The sequence below is a fragment of the Petromyzon marinus genome, chromosome 82 (genome assembly GCF_048934315.1).
Source record: "Petromyzon marinus isolate PM22_M1 ecotype Great Lakes invasive population chromosome 82, UKy_Petmar_22M1.pri1.0, whole genome shotgun sequence".
In the NCBI taxonomy this organism is placed as follows: Eukaryota; Metazoa; Chordata; class Hyperoartia; order Petromyzontiformes; family Petromyzontidae; genus Petromyzon; species Petromyzon marinus.
Window position 1 is genome coordinate 4150251 of NC_133747.1, and position 25455 is coordinate 4175705.

The window sequence follows — 25455 nt, forward strand, 5'->3', positions numbered from 1 at the left end:
TGGGTAGACACTTTAACATTGAAGTCTATGGGTAGACACTTTAACATTGAAGTCTATGGGTAGACACTTTAACATTGAAGTCTATGGGTAGACACTTTAACATTGAAGTCTATGGGTAGACACTTTAACATTGAAGTCTATGGGTAGACACTTTAACATTGAAGTCTATGGGTAGACACTTTAACATTGAAGTCTATGGGTAGACACTTTAACATTGAAGTCTATGGGTAGACACTTTAACATTGAAGTCTATGGGTAGACACTTTAACATTGAAGTCTATGGGTAGACACTTTAACATTGAAGTCTATGGGTAGACACTTTAACATTGAAGTCTATGGGTAGTCACTTTAACATTGAAGTCTATGGGTAGACACTTTAACATTGAAGTCTATGGGTAGACACTTTAACATTGAAGTCTATGGGTAGACACTTTAACATTGAAGTCTATGGGTAGACACTTTAACATTGAAGTCTACGGGTAGACACTTTAACATTGAAGTCTATGGGTAGACACTTTAACATTGAAGTCTATGGGTAGACACTATAATATTGAAGTCTATGGGTAGACACTTTAACATTGAAGTCTATGGGTAGACACTTTAACATTGAAGTCTATGGGTAGACACTTTAACATTGAAGTCTATGGGTAGACACTTTAACATTGAAGTCTATGGGTAGACACTTTAACATTGAAGTCTATGCGTAGACACTTTAACATTGAAGTCTATGGGTAGACACTTTAACATTGGAGTCTATGGGTAGACACTTTAACATTGAAGTCTATGGGTAGACACTTTAACATTGAAGTCTATGGGTAGACACTATAATATTGAAGTCTATGGGTAGACACTTTAACATTGAAGTCTATGGGTAGACACTTTCACATTGAAGTCTATGGGTAGACACTTTAACATTGAAGTCTACGGGTAGACACTTTAACATTGAAGTCTATGGGTAGACACTTTAACATTGAAGTCTATGGGTAGACACTTTAACATTGAAGTCTATGGGTAGACACTTTAACATTGAAGTCTACGGGTAGACACTTTAACATTGAAGTCTATGGGTAGACACTTTAACATTGAAGTCTACGGGTAGACACTTTAACATTGAAGTCTATGGGTAGACACTTTAACATTGAAGTCTATGGGTAGACACTTTAACATTGAAGTCTATGGGTAGACACTTTAACATTGAAGTCTACGGGTAGACACTTTAACATTGAAGTCTATGGGTAGACACTTTAACATTGAAGTCTATGGGTAGACACTTTAACATTGAAGTCTATGGGTAGACACTTTAAGTTTTTACCTGGCTGGTTTGTTGCTACGCAGATCAATGCTGAACACGACGGCATCCTCACCGGCGGAGAGAAACACGGAGGGGGACGAGTCGTCTAGAGACAGCTGGGAGACAGAGACACAGAGACACACGCAGTGAGACACAGAGACACAGAGACACACACAGAGACACACACAGTGAGACACACACAGAGACACACACAGTGAGACACACACAGTGATAAAGAGACACAGACACAGAGACACACATAGTGAGACACACAGTGAGACACACACAGAGACACACGCAGTGAGACACACACAGTGATAGAGAGACACAGACAGAGACACACAGTGAGACACACACAGAGACAGAGACACACAGTGAGACACACACAGTGACAGAGAGACACAGACACAGAGACACACACAGTGAGAAACACACAGAGAGACACACAGTGAGACACACACAGTGAGACACACACAGTGAGACACACAGACAGACTGAGTGGGTGATTGACTTACTGAGTGACTGACTGAGTGACTGACTGAGTGACTGAGTGAGTGACTAAGTGAGTGACTGAGTGACTGACTGAGTGACTGACTGAGTGACTGACTGAGTGACTGACTGACTGGCTGAGTGACTGACTAAGTGAGTGACTGACTGAGTGACTGAGTGACTGAGTGAGTGACTGACTGAGGGACTGAGTGAGTGACTGAATGAGTGACTGACTGAGTGACTGAGTGACTAACTGAGTGACTGACTGGGTGACTGACTGAGTGACTGACTGACTGAGTGACTGTGTGTGTGAGTGAGTGATTGAGTGACTGAGTGACTGACTGAGTGACTGAGTGACTGACTGACTGAGTGACTGACTGAGTGACTGAGTGACTGACTGAGTGACTGACTGAGTGATTGAGTGACTGAGTGGCTGACTGAGTGACTGACTGAGTGACTGAGTGAGTGGCTGACTGAGTGACTGACTGAGTGACTGAGTGAGTGACTGACTGTGTGTGAGTGCCTTAGTGACTGAGTGAGTGAGTGACTGACTGAGTGACTGATTGCCTGAGTGACTGACTGAGTGAATGAGTGATTGAGTGACTGACTGAGTGACTGAGTGAGTGACTGAATGAGTGACTGAGTGACTGTGTGACTGAGTGAGTGACTGCCTGACTGTGTGAGTGAGTGACTGAGTGAGTGACTAAGTGAGTGACTGAATGAGTGACTGACTGAGTGACTGTGTGTGTGTGAGTGACTGACTGACTGAGTGACTGACTGAGTGACTGAGTGAGTGAGTGACTGAGTGAGTGAGTGACTGACTGAGTGACTGAGTGACTGACTGACTGAGTGAGTGACTGAGTGAGTGACTGAGTGAGTGACTGACTGAGTCACAGTGACTGAGTGAGTGACTGAGTGACTAACTGAATGAGTGTGTGAGTGACTGACTGAGTGACTGACTGAGTGACTGACTGACTGAGTGAGTGTCTGTGTGAGTGTCTGAGTGAGTGAGTGTCTGTGTGAGTGACTGAGTGACTGTGTGAGTAACTGTGTGAGTGAGTGAGTGAGTGACTGACTGAGTGACTGAGTGACTGAGTGACTAAGTCACCTTGTGAGCTGCACCACGGTGCTGAGCCAGTCTACGAGTCACCACACCGCCCCTGGCTGGAGTGGTGAGGCTGTGTGAGTGACTGTGTGAGTGACTGTGTGAGTGACTGTGTGTATGACTGACTGAGTGACTGACTGAGTGACTGAGTGACTGACTGAGTGACTGACTGAGTGGCTGACTGACTGACTGAGTGACTGACTGACTGACTGAGTGATTGACTGACTGAGTGACTGACTGAGTGACTGACTGACTGAGTGAGTGTCTGTGTGAGTGTCTGAGTGAGTGAGTGTCTGTGTGAGTGACTGAGTGACTGTGTGAGTAACTGTGTGAGTGAGTGAGTGACTGTGTGAGTGACTGAGTGACTGAGTGACTGACTGTGTGAGTGACTGACTGAGTGACTGAGTGGCTGAGTGACTGACTGAGTGATTGACTGACTGAGTGACTGAGTGAGTGACTGAGTGACTGAGTGACTGTGTGTGTGTATGACTGACTGACTGACTGAGTGACTGAGTGACTGACTGAGTGACTGACTGTGTGAGTGACTGTGTGACTGAGTGTCTGAGTGAGTGACTGAGTGACTGAGTGACTGACTGAGTGACTGACTGAGTGACTGAGTGAGTGACTGAGTGAGTGACTGAGTGACTGACTGAGTGAGTGACTGAGTGACTGAGTGAGTGACTGAGTGACTGACTGAGTGACTGAGTGACTGACTGAGTGAGTGACTGTGTGAGTGAGTGACTGAGTGACTGAGTGAATGAGTGACTGAGTGACTGAGTGACTGTGTGAGTGAGTGACTGAGTGACTGAGTGACTGACTGAGTGACTGAGTGAGTGAGTGACTGAGTGACCGAGTGACCGAGTGACTGACTGAGTGACTGACTGAGTGACTGAGTGACTGAGTGACTGACTGAGTGACTGACTGAGTGACTGAGTGACTGACTGAGTGACTGAGTGACTGAGTGAGTGACTGACTGAGTGACTGACTGAGTGACTGACTGAGTGACTGAGTGACTGACTGAGTGACTGAGTGAGTGTGTGAGTGAGTGAGTGACTGACTGAGTGAGTGACTGTGTGAGTGTATGACTGACTGAGTGACTGTGTGTGTGAGTGAGTGAGTGACTGAGTGACTGTCTGAGTGACTGACTGTCTGAGTGACTGACTGAGTGACTGACTGAGTGACTGACTCACCTTATGAGCTGCACCACGGTGCTGAGCCAGTCTTCGAGTCACCACACCTCCCCTGGCTGGAGTGGTGAGGCTGTGTGAGTGACTGTGTGAGTGACTGAGTGAGTGACTGTGTGAGTGACTGTGTGTGTGTATGACTGACTGAGTGAGTGACTGAGTGACTGACTGACTGAGTGAGTGACTGAGTGACTGACTGAATGAGTGTGTGAGTGACTGAGTGACTGAGTGAGTGAGTGAGTGACTGAGTGTCTGAGTGACTGAGTGACTGACTGTGTGACTGACTGAGTGACTGAGTGACTGACTGACTGAGTGACTGAGTGACTGACTGACTGAGTGACTAACTCACCTTATGAGCTGCACCACGGTGCTGAGCCAGTCTACGAGTCACCACACCTCCCCTGGCTGGAGTGGTGAGGCTGTGTGAGTGACTGTGTGAGTGACTGTGTGAGTGTGTGAGTGTCTGAGTGACTGAGTGAGTGACTGAGTGACTGAGTGGCTGAGTGACTGAGTGAGTGACTGAGTGACTGACTGAGTGACTGTGTGAGTGACTGAGTGACTGACTGAGTGACTGAGTGAGTGACAGTGTGAGTGACTGTGTGTGTGAGTGAGTGACTGAGTGAGTGACTGAGTGACTGTGTGAGTGACTGAGTGACTGACTGAGTGACTAACTAAGTCACCTTATGAGCTGCACCACGGTGCTGAGCCAGTCTTCGAGTCACCACACCTCCCCTGGCTGGAGTGGTGAGGCTGTGTGAGTGACTGTGTGAGTGACTGAGTGACTGTCTGACTGAGTGAATGACTGACTGTGTGAGTGAGTGAATGACTGAGTGAGTGACTGAGTGTGTGAGTGAGTGACTGTGTGAGTGAGTGTCTGAGTGACTGAGTGACTGTGTGAGTGACTGTGTGAGTGACTGTGTGAGTGACTGTGTGTGTGTATGACTGACTGAGTGAGTGACTGAGTGACTGACTGACTGAGTGACTGAGTGACTAACTGAGTGACTGAGTGACTGACTGAGTGAGTGACTGAGTGACTGACTGAGTGACTGAGTGAGTGACTGACTGACTGAGTGACTGAGTGACTGAGTGACTGACTGTGTGTGTGACTGAGTGACTGACTGAGTGACTGACTGACTGAGTGACTGACTGAGTGACTAACTCACCTTATGAGCTGCACCACGGTGCTGAGCCAGTCTTCGAGTCACCACACCTCTCCTGGCTGGAGTGGTGAGGCTGTGTGAGTGACTGTGTGAGTGAGTGACTGAGTGACTGTGTGAGTGACTGAGTGACTGAGTGACTGTGTGACTGAGTGAGTGAGTGACTGTGTGAGTGAGTGAGTGACTGACTGAGTGAATGACTGACTGAGTGAATGACTGACTGAGTGACTGAGTGACTGTGTGAGTGACTGAGTGACTGAGTGACTGACTGAGTGACTGAGTGACTGAGTGACTGAGTGACTGTGTGAGTGACTGAGTGAGTGACTGTGTGAGTGACTGACTGACTGAGTGACTGACTGAGTGACTGACTGAGTGAGTGAGTGACTGAGTGACTGACTGACTGAGTGACTGACTGAGTGAGTGAGTGACTGACTGAGTGAGTGACTGAGTGACTGACTGAGTGAGTGAGTGACTGACTGAGTGACTGAGTGACTGAGTGACTGACTGAGTGACTGACTGAGTGACTGAGTGACTGACTGAGTGACTGACTGAGTGACTGACTGAGTGACTGACTCACCTTGTGAGCTGCACCACGGTGCTGAGCCAGCCTACGAGTCACCACACCTCCCCTGGCTGGAGTGGTGAGGCTGTGTGAGTGACTGTGTGAGTGACTGAGTGACTGTCTGACTGAGTGAATGACTGACTGACTGACTGACTGAGTGACTTAGTGACTGAGTGACTGACTGAGTGACTGAGTGACTGACTGACTGAGTGACTGAGTGACTGACTGAGTGACTGACTGAGTGACTGACTGAGTGACTGAGTGAGTGTGTGAGTGAGTGAGTGACTGACTGAGTGAGTGACTGAGTGAGTGTATGACTGACTGAGTGACTGTGTGTGTGAGTGAGTGACTGACTGAGTGACTGACTGAGTGACTGACTGAGTGACTGACTGAGTGACTGACTCACCTTATGAGCTGCACCACGGTGCTGAGCCAGTCTACGAGTCACCACACCTCCCCTGGCTGGAGTGGTGAGGCTGTGTGAGTGACTGTGTGAGTGACTGAGTGACTGTCTGACTGAGTGAATGACTGACTGACTGACTGACTGAGTGACTTAGTGACTGACTGAGTGACTGACTGAGTGACTGAGTGACTGACTGACTGAGTGACTGAGTGACTGACTGAGTGACTGACTGAGTGACTGACTGAGTGACTGAGTGAGTGACTGAGTGAGTGTGTGAGTGAGTGAGTGACTGACTGAGTGAGTGACTGAGTGAGTGTATGACTGACTGAGTGACTGTGTGTGTGAGTGAGTGACTGAGTGACTGACTGAGTGACTGAGTGACTGACTGTGTGACTGAGTGAGTGACTGACTGAGTGACTGACTGAGTGACTGACTGAGTGACTGACTGAGTGACTGACTGAGTGACTGACTGAGTGACTGACTCACCTTATGAGCTGCACCACGGTGCTGAGCCAGTCTACGAGTCACCACACCTCCCCTGGCTGGAGTGGTGAGGCTGTGTGAGTGACTGTGTGAGTGAGTGACTGAGTGACTGTGTGAGTGACTGAGTGAGTGACTGTGTGAGTGTCTGAGTGACTGTGTGAGTGACTGAGTGAGTGACTGTGTGAGTGACTGTGTGTATGACTGACTGAGTGACTGAGTGAGTGACTGAGTGACTGAGTGAGTGACTGAGTGACTGAGTGACTGAGTGACTGACTGAGTGACTGAGTGAGTGACTGAGTGACTGACTGAGTGACTGACTGAGTGACTGAGTGACTGACTGAGTGACTGAGTGACTGAGTGGATGAGTGGGTGGGTGAGTGACTGTGTGACTGACTGACTGTGTGACTGACTGACTGAGTGACTGAGTGAGTGACTGAGTGACTGACTGAGTGACTGACTGAGTGACTGAGTGACTGACTGAGTGACTGACTGACTGACTGAGTGACTGAGTGACTGTGTGTATGACTGACTGTGTGAGTGACTGAGTGACTGTCTGACTGAGTGAATGACTGACTGACTGAGTGACTGACTGACTGACTGAGTGACTGAGTGACTGAGTGAGTGACTGACTGAGTGACTGACTGAGTGACTGAGTGAGTGTCTGACTGAGTGACTGACTGAGTGACTGACTGAGTTACTGACTGAGTGACTGACTCACCTTATGAGCTGCACCACGGTGCTGAGCCAGCCTTCGAGTCACCACACCTCCCCTGGCTGGAGTGGTGAGGCTGTGTGAGTGAGTGACTGAGTGACTGAGTGACTGACTGAGTGACTGACTGAGTGACTGACTGAGTGACTGAGTGACTGACTGACTGAGTGACTGACTGAGTGACTGACTGACTGAGTGACTGAGTGACTGACTGAGTGACTGACTGAGTGTCTGAGTGAGTCACCTTATGAGCTGCACCACGGTGCTGAGCCACCCTACGAGTCACCACACCTCCCCTGGCTGGAGTGGTGAGGCTGTGTGAGTGACTGTGTGAGTGACTGAGTGTCTGACTGACTGACTGAGTGACTGAGTGAGTAACTGTGTGACTGACTGAGTGACTGAGTGAGTGACTGTCTGAGTGAGTGACTGAGTGAGTGACTGTGTGACTGACTGAGTGACTGACTGAGTGACTAACTCACCTTATGAGCTGCACCACGGTGCTGAGCCAGCCTTCGAGTCACCACACCTCCCCTGGCTGGAGTGGTGAGGCTGTGTGAGTGAGTGAGTGACTGTGTGAGTGACTGTGTGAGTGAGTGACTGTGTGAGTGAGTGTCTGAGTGAGTGAGTGACTGACTGAGTGACTGAGTGACTGAGTGAGTGACTGACTGAGTGAGTGACTGACTGAGTGACTGACTGAGTGAGTAACTGAGTGAGTGTCTGAGTGACTGACTGAGTGAGTGACTGAGTGTCTGAGTGACTGACTCACCTTGTGAGCTGCACCACGGTGCTGAGCCACCCTACGAGTCACCACACCTCCCCTGGCTGGAGTGGTGAGGCTGTGTGAGTGACTGTGTGAGTGACTGTGTGAGTGAGTGTCTGAGTGAGTGACTGACTGACTGAGTGACTGAGTGACTGACTGAGTGACTGACTGAGTGACTAAGTCACCTTATGAGCTGCACCACGGTGCTGAGCCAGTCTTCGAGTCACCACACCTCCCCTGGCTGGAGTGGTGAGGCTGTGTGAGTGACTGTGTGAGTGACTGTGTGAGTGACTGTGTGAGTGAGTGACTGAGTGAGTGAGTGACTGAGTGAGTAACTGAGTGAGTGTCTGAGTGACTGACTGAGTGAGTGACTGAGTGAGTGACTGAGTGAGTGTCTGAGTGACTGACTGAGTGAGTGACTGAGTGTCTGAGTGACTAACTCACCTTGTGAGCTGCACCACGGTGCTGAGCCACCCTACGAGTCACCACACCTCCCCTGGCTGGAGTGGTGAGGCTGTGTGAGTGACTGTGTGAGTGACTGAGTGAGTGACTGACTGAGTGAGTGAGTGACTGAGTGACTGACTGAGTGAGTGACTGTGTGAGTGACTGACTGACTGAGTGTCTGAGTGACTGACTCACCTTATGAGCTGCACCACGGTGCTGAGCCACCCTACGAGTCACCACACCTCCCCTGGCTGGAGTGGTGAGGCTGTGTGAGTGACTGAGTGAGTGACTGTGTGAGTGAGTGAGTGAGTGAGTGAGTGACTGAGTGAGTGAGTGAGTGACTGAGTGAGTGAGTGACTGAGTGACTGAGTGACTGTGTGAGTGAGTGACTGAGTGACCGAGTGACTGAGTGAGTGAGTGAGTGACTGAGTGAGTGAGTGACTGAGTGACTGAGTGACTGACTGAGTGACTGAGTGACTGACTGAGTGACTGAGTGACTGACTGAGTGACTAACTCACCTTATGAGCTGCACCACGGTGCTGAGCCACCCTACGAGTCACCACACCTCCCCTGGCTGGAGTGGTGAGGCTGTGTGACTGACTGAGTGACTGAGTGACTGAGTGTCTGAGTGAGTGAGTGACTGACTGAGTGACTGACTGAGTGACTGACTGAGTGACTGAGTGAGTGTCTGAGTGAGTGACTGTCTGAGTGAGTGTCTGACTGAGTGACTGACTGAGTGTCTGAGTGAGTCACCTTGTGAGCTGCACCACGGTGCTGAGCCACCCTACGAGTCACCACACCTCCCCTGGCTGGAGTGGTGAGGCTGTGTGAGTGACTGTGTGAGTGACTGTGTGAGTGAGTGACTGAGTGAGTGACTGAGTGAGTGACTGAGTGAGTGTGTGAGTGTGTGACTGAGTGACTGAGTGAGTGTGTGAGTGAGTGTCTGAGTGAGTCACCTTATGAGCTGCACCACGGTGCTGAGCCACCCTACGAGTCACCACACCTCCCCTGGCTGGAGTGGTCAGGCTGTGTGAGTGACTGTGTGAGTGACTGAGTGACTGAGTGAATGACTGAGTGAGTGACTGTCTGAGTGACTAACTCACCTTATGAGCTGCACCACGGTGCTGAGCCACCCTACGAGTCACCACACCTCCCCTGGCTGGAGTGGTGAGGCTGTGTGACTGACTGAGTGAGTGACTGAGTGAGTGAGTGAGTGTGTGAGTGAGTGAGTGACTGAGTGACTGAGTGACTGACTGAGTGAGTGACTGAGTGACTGAGTGACTGACTGAGTGACTGAGTGACTGACTGAGTGACTGAGTGAGTGACTGACTGAGTGACTAACTCACCTTATGAGCTGCACCACGGTGCTGAGCCACCCTACGAGTCACCACACCTCCCCTGGCTGGAGTGGTGAGGCTGTGTGAGTGACTGTGTGAGTGACTGAGTGACTGAGTGAGTGACTGAGTGACTGACTGAGTGACTGAGTGTCTGAGTGACTGAGTGACTGACTGAGTGTCTGAGTGAGTGAGTGTGTGAGTGAGTGACTGACTGAGTGAGTGAGTGACTGAGTGAGTGACTGAGTGACTGACTGAGTGACTGACTGAGTGATTGACTCACCTTGTGAGCTGCACCACGGTGCTGAGCCACCCTTCGAGTCACCACACCTCCCCTGGCTGGAGTGGTGAGGCTGTGTGAGTGACTGTGTGAGTGACTGAGTGACTGAGTGACTGACTGAGTGAGTGTCTGAGTGAGTGTCTGAGTGAGTGAGTGACTGAGTGAGTGAGTGACTAACTCACCTTATGAGCTGCACCACGGTGCTGAGCCACCCTACGAGTCACCACACCTCCCCTGGCTGGAGTGGTGAGGCTGTGTGAGTGACTGAGTGAGTGACTGTGTGAGTGACTGAGTGAGTGACTGAGTGACTGACTGAGTGACTGACTGAGTGACTGAGTGAGTGACTGAGTGAGTGACTGATTGACTGAGTGAGTGACTGAGTGACTGTGTGAGTGACTGACTGAGTGACTGAGTGAGTGACTGAGTGAGTGACTGATTGACTGAGTGAGTGACTGACTGAGTGTCTGAGTGAGTGTCTGACTGACTGAGTGAGTGTGTGAGTGACTGAGTGAGTGAGTGAGTGACTGACTGAGTGACTGACTCACCTTATGAGCTGCACCACGGTGCTGAGCCACCCTACGAGTCACCACACCTCCCCTGGCTGGAGTGGTGAGGCTGTGTGAGTGAGTGAGTGACTGTGTGAGTGAGTGACTGAGTGACTGACTGAGTGACTGAGTGACTGAGTGACTGTGTGAGTGAGTGACTGAGTGACTGAGTGACTGAGTGACTGACTGAGTGAGTGACTGAGTGTCTGAGTGAGTGACTAACTGAGTGACTGACTGAGTGACTGACTGAGTGACTGACTGAGTGACTGACTCACCTTGTGAGCTGCACCACGGTGCTGAGCCACCCTACGAGTCACCACACCTCCCCTGGCTGGAGTGGTCAGGCTGTGTGAGTGACTGTGTGAGTGAGTGACTGACTGACTGAGTAACTGAGTGAGTGTCTGAGTGACTGTCTGAGTGAGTGACTGAGTGAGTGAGTGACTGACTCACCTTATGAGCTGCACCACGGTGCTGAGCCACCCTACGAGTCACCACACCTCCCCTGGCTGGAGTGGTGAGGCTGCTCACCCTCACCTGGCCATCTCGGGAGCTGCTCACCAGCGTGGAGTCACCGCTCTGGGGTAGGAACTTGGCCTGCACACCCACAACAACAACAACAACAATCACAACAACAACAATCACAACAACAACTACAACTATCACAACAACAACTATCACAACAACAACTACAACAATCACAACAACAACAATCACAACAACAACAACTATCACAACAACAACTATCACAACAACAACAATCACAACAACAACAATCACAACAACAACCACAATCACTACAACAACACCCACAATCACTACAACAATAACTATCACAACAACAATAACAACAACAAACAACAACATCAACAACAACAACCACAACAATCACTACAACAACAACTATCACAACAACCACAACAACAACAATCACAACACCCACAATCACTACAACAACAACAACTATCACAACAACTATCACAACAACAACAATCACAACAACAACTACAACACCCACAATCACTACAACAACAACAACTATCACAACAACAACAATCACTACAACAACAACAATCACAACAACAATCACAACAACAACAATCACTACAACAACAACAACAATCACAACAACAACAACAACAATCACAACAACAATCACTACAACAATACCCACAATCACTACAACAACAACCACAACAACAACAACAATCACAACAAAACAACAACAATCACAACAACAACAAGCACTACAACAACAATCACAACAACAACAATCACAACAACAATCACTACAACAACAATCACAACAACAACTATCACAACAACAATCACTACAACAACAACAATCACAACAACAACAATCACTACAACAACAACTATCACAACAACAATCACTACAACAACAACAATCACAACAACAACAATCACTACAACAACAACTATCACAACAACAATCACTACAACAACAACAATCACAACAACAACAATCACTACAACAACAACTATCACAACAATAATCACTACAACAACAACAATCACAACAACAACAATCACTACAACAACAACTATCACAACAACAATCACTACAACAACAACAATCACAACAACAACAATCACTACAACAACAACTATCACAACAATAATCACTACAACAACCACAGGAACAACAACAACAACAATCACAACAACAACCACAACAACAACAATCACTACAACAACAACAATCACTACAACAACAACTATCACAACAATAATCACTACAACAACCACAGGAACAACAACAACAACAATCACAACAACAACCACAACAACAACAATCACTACAACAACAACAATCACTACAACAACAACAATCACTACAACAACAATCACTACAAAAACAACCACAACAATAATCACTACAACAACCACAAGAACAACAATCACTACAACAACAACAATCACTACAACAATCACTACAACTATCACAACAACAATCACAACAACAATCACAACAACAATCACAACAACAATCACAACAACAACAATCACAACAGCCACAACAACAACAACTATCACAACAACAACAACCACAACAACAAAAACAATCACAACAACATCACAACAACAATCACAACAACAACATAAACAACAACCACAACAACAATCACTACAACAACAATCACAATAACAACTATCACAACAATAACAACAACAATCACAACAACAACGATCACAACAACAACTACCACAACAACAACCACAACAACAACAACCACAACCACAACAATCACTACAACAACAACAATCACAACAACAACCACAACAACAACAATCACTACCACAACAACAATCACAACAACAACAACCACAACAACAACAATCACTACAACAACAATCACAACAACTACCACAACAACAATCACAACAACAACAACCACAACAATCACTACAACAACAATCACAACAACAATCACAATCACAACAACATCACCATGGTAACAACCACCACCACCAACATGAGTGAGTGAGTGAGTGGTGAGTGAATAGGTGAGTGAGTAGGTGAGTGTGTAGGTGAGTGAGTAGGTGAGTGAGTGAGTGTGTAGGTGAGTGTGTAGGTGAGTGAGGTGAGTGTGTAGGTGAGTGAGTGGGTGAGTGTGTAGGTGAGTGAGTGAGTAAGTGTGTAGTTGAGTGAGTAAGTGAGTGAGTGAGTAGGTGAGTGAGTGGGTGAGTGAGTTGCTGAGTGAGTAGCTGAGTGAGTGGTGAGTGAGTGAGTGGTGAGTGAGTGAGTAGCTGAGTGAGTGAGTGGTGAGTGAGTGAGTGGTGAGTGAGTGGTGAGTGAGTGGTGAGTGAGTGAGTGAGTGGGTGAGTGAGTAGGTGAGTGAGTGAGTGAGTGGTGAGTGAGTGGTGAGTGAGTGGTGAGTGAGTGAGTGGTGAGTTAGTGGTGAGTGAGTGGGTGAGTGAGTGGGTGAGTGAGTGGGTGAGTGGTGAGTGAGTGAGTGGTGAGTGGTGAGTGAGTGAGTGAGTGGTGAGTGAGTGAGTGAGTGGTGAGTGAGTGAGTGGTGAGTGAGTGGTGAGTGAGTAGCTGAGTGAGTGAGTGGTGAGTGAGTGGTGAGTGAGTGGTGAGTGAGTAGCTGAGTGAGTGAGTGGTGAGTGAGTGAGTGGTGAGTGAGTGGTGAGTGAGTGGGTGAGTGAGTGAGTGAGTAGCTGAGTGAGTGGTGAGTGAGTGGGTGAGTGAGTGGTGAGTGGTGAGTGACTGGTGAGTGAGTAGTGAGTGAGTGGTGAGCGAGTGGTTGAGTGTGTAGCTGAGTGAGTGAGTGAGTGGTGAGTGAGTGGGTGAGTGAGTGAGTGGTGAGTGAGTGGTGAGTGAGTGGTGAGTGAGTGAGTGGTGAGTGAGTGGTGAGTGAGTGGTGAGTGAGTGACTGGGTGAGTGAGTGGTGAGTGAGTGGTGAGTGAGTGAGTGGTGAGTGAGTGAGTCGTGAGTGAGTGGTGAGTGAGTGAGTGGTGAGTGAGTGGTGAGTGAGTGGTGAGTGAGTGGTGAGTGAGTGAGTGGTGAGTGAGTGGTGAGTGAGTGACTGGGTGAGTGAGTGAGTGGGTGGGTGAGTGAGTGACTGGGTGAGTGAGTGGTTGAGTGTGTAGCTGAGTGAGTGAGTGGTGAGTGAGTGGGTGAGTGAGTGAGTAGCTGAGTGAGTGAGTGGTGGGTGAGCGAGTGAGTGAGTGAGTGGTGAGTGAGTGAGTGAGTGGTGAGTGAGTGGTGAGTGAGTGGTGAGTGGTGAGTGAGTGAGTGGTGAGTGAGTGGTGAGTGAGTGGTGAGTGAGTGAGTAGCTGAGTGAGTAGCTGAGTGAGTGAGTGAGTAGTGAGTGAGTGGTGAGAGAGTGGTGAGTGAGTGGTTGAGTGTGTAGCTGAGTGAGTGGTGAGTGAGTGTGTAGCTGAGTGAGTGAGTGGGTGAGTGAGTGGTGAGTGAGTGAGTGGTGAGTGAGTAGTGAGTGAGTGAGTGGTGAGTGAGTGGTGAGTGAGTGGTTGAGTGTGTAGCTGAGTGAGTGGTGAGTGAGTGTGTAGCTGAGTGAGTGGTGAGTGAGTGGTGAGTGAGTAGCTGAGTGAGTCAGTGAGTGGGTGAGTGAGTGAGTGAGAGAGTGAGTGAGTGAGTGAGAGAGTGAGTGAGTGAGTGAGTGGGTGAGTGAGTAGCTGAGTGAGTGGTGACTGAGTGAGTGAGTGTGTGAGTGAGCGAGCGAGTGAGTGGTGAGTGAGTGGTGAGTGAGTGAGCGGTGAGTGAGTGGTGAGTGAGTGGTGAGTGAGTGAGTCAGTGAGTGAGTGAGTGAGTGGTGAGTGAGTGGTGAGTGAGTGAGTGAGTGGGTGAGTGGGTGAGTGAGTGGGTGAGTGAGTAGCTGAGTGAGTCAGTGAGTGGGTGGGTGAGTGGGTGGGTGGATGAGTGAATGAGTGGGTGGGTGAGTGAGTGAGTGGTGAGTGAGTGGTGAGTGAGTGTGTGAGTGAGTGGTGAGTGAGTGGGTGAGTGAGTGGTGAGTGAGTGGTGAGTGGGTGGTGAGTGGGTGGTGAGTGAGTGAGTGGTGAGTGAGTGGTGAGTGAGTGACTGGGTGAGTGAGTGAGTGGGTGGGTGAGTGAGTGACTGGGTGAGTGAGTGGTTGAGTGTGTAGCTGAGTGAGTGAGTGGTGAGTGAGTGGGTGAGTGAGTGAGTAGCTGAGTGAGTGAGTGGTGGGTGAGCGAGTGAGTGAGTGAGTGGTGAGTGAGTGAGTGAGTGGTGAGTGAGTGGTGAGTGAGTGGTGAGTGGTGAGTGAGTGAGTGGTGAGTGAGTGGTGAGTGAGTGGTGAGTGAGTGAGTAGCTGAGTGAGTAGCTGAGTGAGTGAGTGAGTAGTGAGTGAGTGGTGAGAGAGTGGTGAGTGAGTGGTTGAGTGTGTAGCTGAGTGAGTGGTGAGTGAGTGTGTAGCTGAGTGAGTGAGTGGGTGAGTGAGTGGTGAGTGAGTGAGTGGTGAGTGAGTAGTGAGTGAGTGAGTGGTGAGTGAGTGGTGAGTGAGTGGTTGAGTGTGTAGCTGAGTGAGTGGTGAGTGAGTGTGTAGCTGAGTGAGTGGTGAGTGAGTGGTGAGTGAGTAGCTGAGTGAGTCAGTGAGTGGGTGAGTGAGTGAGTGAGAGAGTGAGTGAGTGAGTGAGAGAGTGAGTGAGTGAGTGGGTGAGTGAGTAGCTGAGTGAGTGGTGACTGAGTGAGTGAGTGTGTGAGTGAGCGAGCGAGTGAGTGGTGAGTGAGTGGTGAGTGAGTGAGCGGTGAGTGAGTGGTGAGTGAGTGGTGAGTGAGTGAGTCAGTGAGTGAGTGAGTGAGTGGTGAGTGAGTGAGTGAGTGGGTGAGTGGGTGAGTGAGTGGGTGAGTGAGTAGCTGAGTGAGTCAGTGAGTGGGTGGGTGAGTGGGTGGGTGGATGAGTGAATGAGTGGGTGGGTGAGTGAGTGAGTGGTGAGTGAGTGGTGAGTGAGTGTGTGAGTGAGTGGTGAGTGAGTGGGTGAGTGAGTGGTGAGTGAGTGGTGAGTGGGTGGTGAGTGGGTGGTGAGTACCTGGAACACGTTAGACCGGTGCCCGCTCTCGAACTTGACCATCACATTGGCAGTGGCCCAGTTCCACAGGACGACGGAGAGATCATCTCCACTGCTAGCCAGGAGCGTGCCGGACTCGTTGAAGTGGAGAGTGTTCACACACCTGGTGAGCACACTCACCACTTGATCACCCACTCACTCACCACTCACTCACTCATTCACTCACTCACTCATGCAGCGTCATTCACCACTCTGCTCACACCACTCACATCACACACTCACTCACACACTCACTGGCACCACCACTCACTCACCCACTCACTCACCCCACACTCACCACTCACTCCACCTCACTCACTCACTCACCACTCACCTCACCACTCTCTCACCACTCACTCACACCTCACACACTCACACACTCACTCACACTCACACACTCACACACTCACACACACACACCCTCACTCACTCACTCACTCACTCACTCACTCACCCACCCACTCACTCACCACTCACTCACCACTCACTCACTCACTCACACACACACTCACCCACTCACTCATTCATTCACTCACCACTCACTCACCACTCACTCACTCACCACTCACTCACTACTCACTCACTCACCACCCACTCACCACTCACTCACTCACTCACACACGCACCCACTCACTCACCCACTCACTCACACACTCACCCTATCACTCACCACTCACTCACTCCTCACTCACCACTCACTCACTCACCACCACCCACCCACTCACTCACCCACCCACCCACCCACTCACCCACTCACTCTCTCACTCACCCACTCACTCTCTCACTCACCCACCACTCACTCACTCACCCACTCACCAACTCACTCACTCACCCACTCACCCACCCACTCACTCACTCACCCACTCACTCACCTACCCACTCACTCACCCACACACTCACTCACTCACCCACCCACCCACCCACTCACTCACCCACCCACTCACTGACTCACTCACCCACCCACTCACTGACTCCACTCACCCACCCACTCACCCTCCAACGCACCCACTCACTCACCCACCCACCCACTCACTCACCCACCCACTCACTGACCCACCCACCCACTCACTGACCCACTCACCCTCCCTCCCACCCACCCACTCACTCACTCACTCACCCACCCACACACTCACTCACCCTCCCTCCCACCCACCCACTCACTCACTCACTGACCCACTCACTCACTCACCCACCCACCCACCTACTCATCCACCCACCCACTCACTCACCCACCCACTCACTCACCCACCCACTCACCCACCCACCCTCCCACCTACTCATCCACCCACCCACTCACTCACCCACCCACTCACCCACTCACTCACCCACTCATCCACCCACTCATCCACCCACCCACCCACTCACTCACTCACTCACTCTCCCACTCACCCACTCACTCACCCACTCACTCCACTCACCCACCCACTCACTCACCACTCACTCACTCACCACTCACTCACACACTCACCCACTCACTCATTCATTCACTCACCACTCACTCACCACTCACTCACTCACCACTCACTCACTACTCACTCACTCACCACCCACTCACCACTCACTCACTCACTCACACACGCACCCACTCACTCACCCACTCACTCACACACTCACCAATCACTCACCACTCACTCACTCCTCACTCACCACCACTCACTCACCCACTCACCCACCCACTCACTCACCCACCCACCCACCCACTCACCCACTCACTCTCTCACTCACCCACTCACTCTCTCACTCACCCACTCACTCACTCACTCACCCACTCACCAACTCACTCACTCACCCACTCACCCACCCACCTCACTCACTCACCTCACTCACCTACCCACTCACTCACCCACACACTCACTCACTCACCCACCCACCCACCCACTCACTCACCCACCCACTCACTGACTCACTCACCCCCCCACTCACTGACTCACTCACCCACCCACTCACCCTCCAACGCACCCACTCACTCACCCCCCACCCACTCACTCACCCACCCACTCACTGACCCACCCACCCACTCACTGACCCACTCACCCTCCCTCCCACCCACTCACTCACACACTCACCCACCACACACCACTCACCTCCCACCCACCCACTCACTCACTCACTGACCCCACTCACTCACCACCCACCCACCCACCTACTCCATCCACCCACCCACTCACTCCACCCAACCACTCACCACCCCACCCACTCACCCACCCACCCTCCCACCTACTCATCCACCCACCCCACTCACCCACCCACCCACTCACCCACTCACTCACCCACTCATCCACCCACTCATCCACCCACCCACCCACTCACTCACTCACTCACTCTCCCACTCACCCACTCACTCACCCACTCACTCACTCACTCACCCACCCACCCACTCACTCACTCACCCACCCACTCACTCACACACTCACCCACTCACTCACTCACCCACCCACCCACTCACTCACTCACTCACCCACCCACTCACTCACCCACCCACCCACTCACTCACCCACTCACTCACTCACTCTCCCACTCACCCACTCACTCACCCACTCACCCTCCCACTCACCCACTCACTCACTCACCTACTCATCCACTCACTCACCCACCCACTCACCCACTCACTCACCCACTCATCCACCCACTCATCCACCCACTCACCCACTCACCCACCCACACACTCACCCACTCACTCACTCACTCTCCCACTCACCCACTCACTCACTCACTCACCCACCCACTTACTCATCCACCCACCCACTCACTCACCCACCCACTCACTCACCCACCCACTCACCCACCCACCCACTCACTCACCCACCCACCCACTCACTCACCCACCCACTCACCCACTCACTAACCCACTCATCCACTCACTCATCCACCCACTCACCCACTCACTCACCCACTCACTCACCCACTCACTCGCTCACTCACTCGCTCACTCACTCACCACTCACTCACCACTCACTCACCACTCACTCACACACTCACACACTCACACACTCACTCACCACTCACTCACACACTCACTCACTCACACACTCACTCACTCACCCACCCACTCACTCACTCACTCACCCACCCACTCACTCACCACTCACTCACTCACCACTCACTCACTCACACACTCACCCACTCACTCATTCATTCACTCACCACTCACTCACCACTCACTCACTCACCACTCACTCACTACTCACTCACTCACCACCCACTCACCACTCACTCACTCACTCACACACGCACCCACTCACTCACCCACTCACTCACACACTCACCAATCACTCACCACTCACTCACTCCTCACTCACCACTCACTCACTCACCCACTCACCCACCCACTCACTCACCCACCCACCCACCCACTCACCCACTCACTCTCTCACTCACCCACTCACTCTCTCACTCACCCACTCACTCACTCACTCACCCACTCACCAACTCACTCACTCACCCACTCACCCACCCACTCACTCACTCACCCACTCACTCACCTACCACTCACTCACCCACACACTCACTCACTCACCCACCCACCCACCCACTCACTCACCCACCCACTCACTGACTCACTCACCCACCCACTCACTGACTCACTCACCCACCCACTCACCCTCCAACGCACCCACTCACTCACCCACCCACCCACTCACTCACCCACCCACTCACTGACCCACCCACCCACTCACTGACCCACTCACCCTCCCTCCCACCCACCCACTCACTCACTCACTCACCCACCCACACACTCACTCACCCTCCCTCCCACCCACCCACTCACTCACTCACTGACCCACTCACTCACTCACCCACCCACCCACCTACTCATCCACCCACCCACTCACTCACCCACCCACTCACTCACCCACCCACTCCACCCACCCACCCTCCCACCTACTCATCCACCCACCCACTCACTCACCCACCCACTCACCCACTCACTCACCCACTCATCCACCCACTCATCCACCACCCACCCACTCACTCACTCACTCACTCTCCCACTCACCCACTCACTCACCCACTCACTCACTCACCCACCCACTCACTCACCACTCACTCACTCACCACTCACTCACACACTCACCCACTCACTCATTCATTCACTCACCACTCACTCACACTCACTCACTCACCACTCACTCACTACTCACTCACTCACCACCCACTCACCACTCACTCACTCACTCACTCACACACGCACCCACTCACTCACCCACTCACTCACACACTCACCAATCACTCACCACTCACTCACTCCTCACTCACCACTCACTCACTCACCCACTCACCCACCCACTCACTCACCCACCCACCCACTCACCCACTCACTCTCTCACTCACCCACTCACTCTCTCACTCACCCACTCACTCACTCACTCACCCACTCACCAACTCACTCACTCACCCACTCACCCACCCACTCACTCACTCACCCACTCACTCACCTACCCACTCACTCACCCACACACTCACTCACTCCACCCACCCCACCCACTCACTCACCCACCCACTCACTGACTCACTCACCCACCCACTCACTGACTCACTCACCCACCCACTCACCCTCCAACGCACCCACTCACTCACCCACCCACCCACTCACTCACCCACCCACTCACTGACCCACCCACCCACTCACTGACCCACTCACCCTCCCTCCCACCCACCCACTCACTCACTCACTCACCCACCCACACACTCACTCACCCTCCCTCCCACCCACCCACTCACTCACTCACTGACCCACTCATCACTCACCCACCCACCCACCTACTCATCCACCCACCCACTCACTCACCCACCCACTCACTCACCCACCCACTCCCCACCCACCCTCCCACCAACTCCATCCACCCACCCACTCACTCACCCACCCCCTCACCCACTCACTCACCCACTCATCCACCCACTCATCCACCCACCCACCCACTCACTCACTCACTCACTCTCCCACTCACCCACTCACTCACCCACTCACTCACTCACTCACCCACCCACCCACTCACTCACTCACCCACCACTCACTCACACACTCACACACTCACTCACTCACACACTCCACCCACCCACACACTCACTCACCTCACCCACCCACTCACTCACCCACCCACCACTCACTCACTCACTCACTCACTCACTCTCCCACTCACCCACTCACTCACCCACTCACCCTCCCACTCACCCACTCACTCACTCACCTACTCATCCACTCACTCACCCACCCACTCACCCACTCACTCACCCACTCATCCACCCACTCATCCACCCACTCACCCACTCACCCACCCACACACTCACCCACTCACTCACTCACTCTCCCACTCACCCACTCACTCACTCACTCACCCACCCACTTACTCATCCACCCACCCACTCACTCACCCACCCACTCACTCACCCACCACTCACCCACCCACCCACTCACTCACCCACCCACCCACTCACTCACCCACCCACTCACCCACTCACTAACCCACTCATCCACCCACTCATCCACCCACTCACCCACTCACCCACCCACTCACTCACCCACTCACTCACTCACTCTCCCACTCACCCACTCACTCACCCACTCACCCACTCACCCACTCACTCACCCACTCACTCACTACTCACTCACCACCCACCCACTCACTCACTCACTCACCCACCCACCCACTCACTCACCCACCCACCCACTCACACACTCTCCCACTCACCCACTCACTCACCCACTCACCCTCCCACTCACCCACTCACTCACTCACCTACTCATCCACCCACTCACTCACCCACTCACTCACCCACTCTCTCACCCACTCACGCACTCATCACCCACTCACTCACCCACTCACTCACCCACTCACTCACTCACCCACCCACACACCCACTCACCCACCCACCCACTCACTCACCCACTCACTCACTCACTCTCCCCTCACCCACTCACTCACCCACTCACCCACTCACCAACTCACTCACTCACCCACTCATCCACCCACTCATCCACCCACTCACCCACTCACCCAACCCACTCACTCATTCACTCACCCACTCACTCACCCACCCACCCACCCACTCACTCACCCACCCACTCACCCACCCACTCACTCACCCACCCACCCACTCACTCACCCACCCACCCACTCACTCACCCACCCACTCACCCACCCCACTCACTCACCCACCCACCCACTCACTCACCCACTCACTCACTCACTCTCCCACTCACCACCCACTCACTCACCACTCACTCACCCCCACCCACCTACTCATCCACCCACCCACTCACTCACCCACCCACTCCACTCACCCACCCACTCACCCACCCACCCTCCCACCTACTCATCCACCCACCCACTCACTCACCCACCCACTCACCCACTCACTCACCCACTCATCCACCCACTCATCCACCCACTCACCCACTCACCCATCCACTCACTCACCCACTCACTCACTCACTCTCCCACTCACCCACTCACTCACTCACTCACCCACCCACCTACTCATCCACCCACCCACTCACTCACCCACCCACTCACTCACCACCCACTCACCCACCCACCCACTCACTCACCCACCCACCCACTCACTCACCCACCCACTCACCCACTCACTCACCCACTCATCCACCCACTCATCCACCCACTCACCCACTCACTCACCCACTCACTCACTCACTCTCCCACTCACCCACTCACTCACCCACTCACCCACTCACCCACTCACTCACCCACTCACTCACTCACCCACCCACCCACTCACTCACTCACCCACTCACCCACTCACTCACCCACCCACCCACTCACCCACTCACCCACCCACTCACCCACCCACTCACCCACCCACTCACTCACTCACCCACCCACTCACCCACTCACTCACCCACCCACTCACTCACCCACTCACCCACCCACTCACTCACTCACCCACCCACTCACTCACCCACCCACTCACCCACCCACTCACCCACCCACCCACTCACCCACTCACCCACCCACTCACCCACCCACTCACCCACCCACTCACTCACTCACCCACCCACCCACTCACTCACTCACCCACCCACCCACCCACTCACCCACCCACCCACTCACTCACTCACCCACCCACCCACTCACTCACTCACCCACCCACTCACCCACTCACTCACCCACCCACTCACTCACCCACTCACTCACCCACTCACTCACCCACCCACCCACCCACTCACTCACCCACCCACCCACCCACTCACTCACCCACTCACTCACCCACTCACTCACCCACCCACTCACTCACCCACTCACCCACTCACTCACCCACCCACTCACCCACCCACTCACCCACTCACTCACCCACTCACTCACTCACCACTCACTCACCCACTCACTCACCCACTCACTCACTCACTCACCCACCCACTCACCCACTCACCCACCCACTCACCCACTCACCCACTCACCCACCCACTCACCCACCCACTCACCCACCCACTCACTCACTCACCCACCCACCCACTCACTCACTCACCCACCCACCCACCCACTCACCCACCCACCCACTCACTCACTCACCCACCCACCCACTCACTCACTCACCCACCCACTCACCCACTCACTCACCCACCCACTCACTCACCCACTCACTCACCCACTCACTCACCCACCCACCCACCCCACTCACTCACCCACTCACTCACCCACCCACTCACCCACCCTCCCACCCTCCTACCCACCCACTCACTCACCCACCCACCCACCCACCCTCCCTCCCACCCACCCACTCACTCACCCACTCACTCACCCACTCACTCACCCACTCACTCACCCACCCACCCACCCTCCCACCTACTCATCCACCCACTCACTCACCCACTCACCCTCCCACTCACCCACCCACCCACTCACCCACTCACTCACCCACTCACCCACTCACTCACCCACTCACTCCACCCACTCACTCACCCACTCACCCACTCACTCACTCACCCACTCACTCACCTCACCCACTCACCCACTCACTCCACTCACTCACTCACTCACCCACTCACTCACTCACCCACTCACTCACTCACTCACCCTCCCACCCACCCACCCACTCACCCACCCACTCACCCACTCACTCACCCACCCACTCACCCTCCCACCCACCCACCCACTCACCCACCCACTCACTCACCCCACCCACCCACCCTCCCACCCACTCCCCCACCCACCCACCCACTCACTCACCCACCCACCCACTCATCCACTCACCCACTCACCCAGTCACCCACTCGCTCACCCACCCACCCACTCACCCACCCACCCACTCACCCACTCACCCAGTCACCCACTCACCCACTCACCCACCCACTCACTCACTCACTCACCCACTCACTCACTCACTCACCCACTCACTCACCCACTCACTCACTCACCCACCCACCCACTCACTCACCCACTCACCCACCCACCCACCCACTCACTCACCCACTCACTCACCCACTCACCCACCCACTCACTCACCCACTCACTCACTCACTCACCCACTCACTCACCCACTCACTCACTCACCCACCCACCCACTCACTCACCCACTCACCCTCCCACCCACTCACTCACCCACTCACCCACCCACCCACCCACTCACTCACCCACTCACTCACTCACTCACCCACTCACTCACCCACTCACTCACTCACCCACCCACCCACTCACTCACCCACTCACCCTCCCACCCACCAACTCACCCACCCACCCACTCACTCACTCACCCACTCTCACTCACCCACCCACCCACCCACCCACTCACACCCACTCACCCACTCACCCACTCACCCACCCACTCACCCACCCACCCACTCACCCACCCACCCACCCCACTCACTCACCCACCCACTCACTCACCCACTCACTCACCCACCCACCCACTCACTCACCCACCCACTCACCCACTCACTCACTCACCCACCCACTCACCCACCCACTCACTCACCCACTCACCCACCCACTCACTCACTCACCCACTCACTCACCCACCCACTCACCCACCCACCAACCCTCCCACCCACCCGTGGTGACGCTGCAGGCTCTGCTGGAGGCGTAGGCGCCGAACCAACGTACGAGAACCCCGAGCTCCGAGGGCGAAGGCGAGCGGCGTGGAGGCTCCACATCGGAGAGCTCCAAGAGCCACAGGGGCCAGCCATAGTGGGGGGGTGGTGGG

General features: G+C 53.1%; 1 protein-coding gene across 1 annotated transcript in view; it reads right to left on the bottom strand.

Moving 5' to 3' along the window:
- The window catches only part of LOC116938072 (DDB1- and CUL4-associated factor 8-like), a 64890-nt gene extending 39454 nt beyond the window's left edge, over nucleotides 1-25436 (bottom strand). The window contains exons 1-4 of the mRNA XM_076057376.1: nucleotides 25304-25436; nucleotides 16279-16420; nucleotides 11281-11340; nucleotides 1313-1407 (exon numbers count right to left, since the gene is read on the bottom strand). Of these exons, the coding sequence (XP_075913491.1) occupies nucleotides 1313-1407; nucleotides 11281-11340; nucleotides 16279-16320 (197 nt within the window). The 5' untranslated portion in view covers nucleotides 16321-16420; nucleotides 25304-25436. The remainder of the gene's footprint in view (nucleotides 1-1312; nucleotides 1408-11280; nucleotides 11341-16278; nucleotides 16421-25303) is intronic.
- Between the last annotated feature and the right edge of the window lie 19 nt (nucleotides 25437-25455).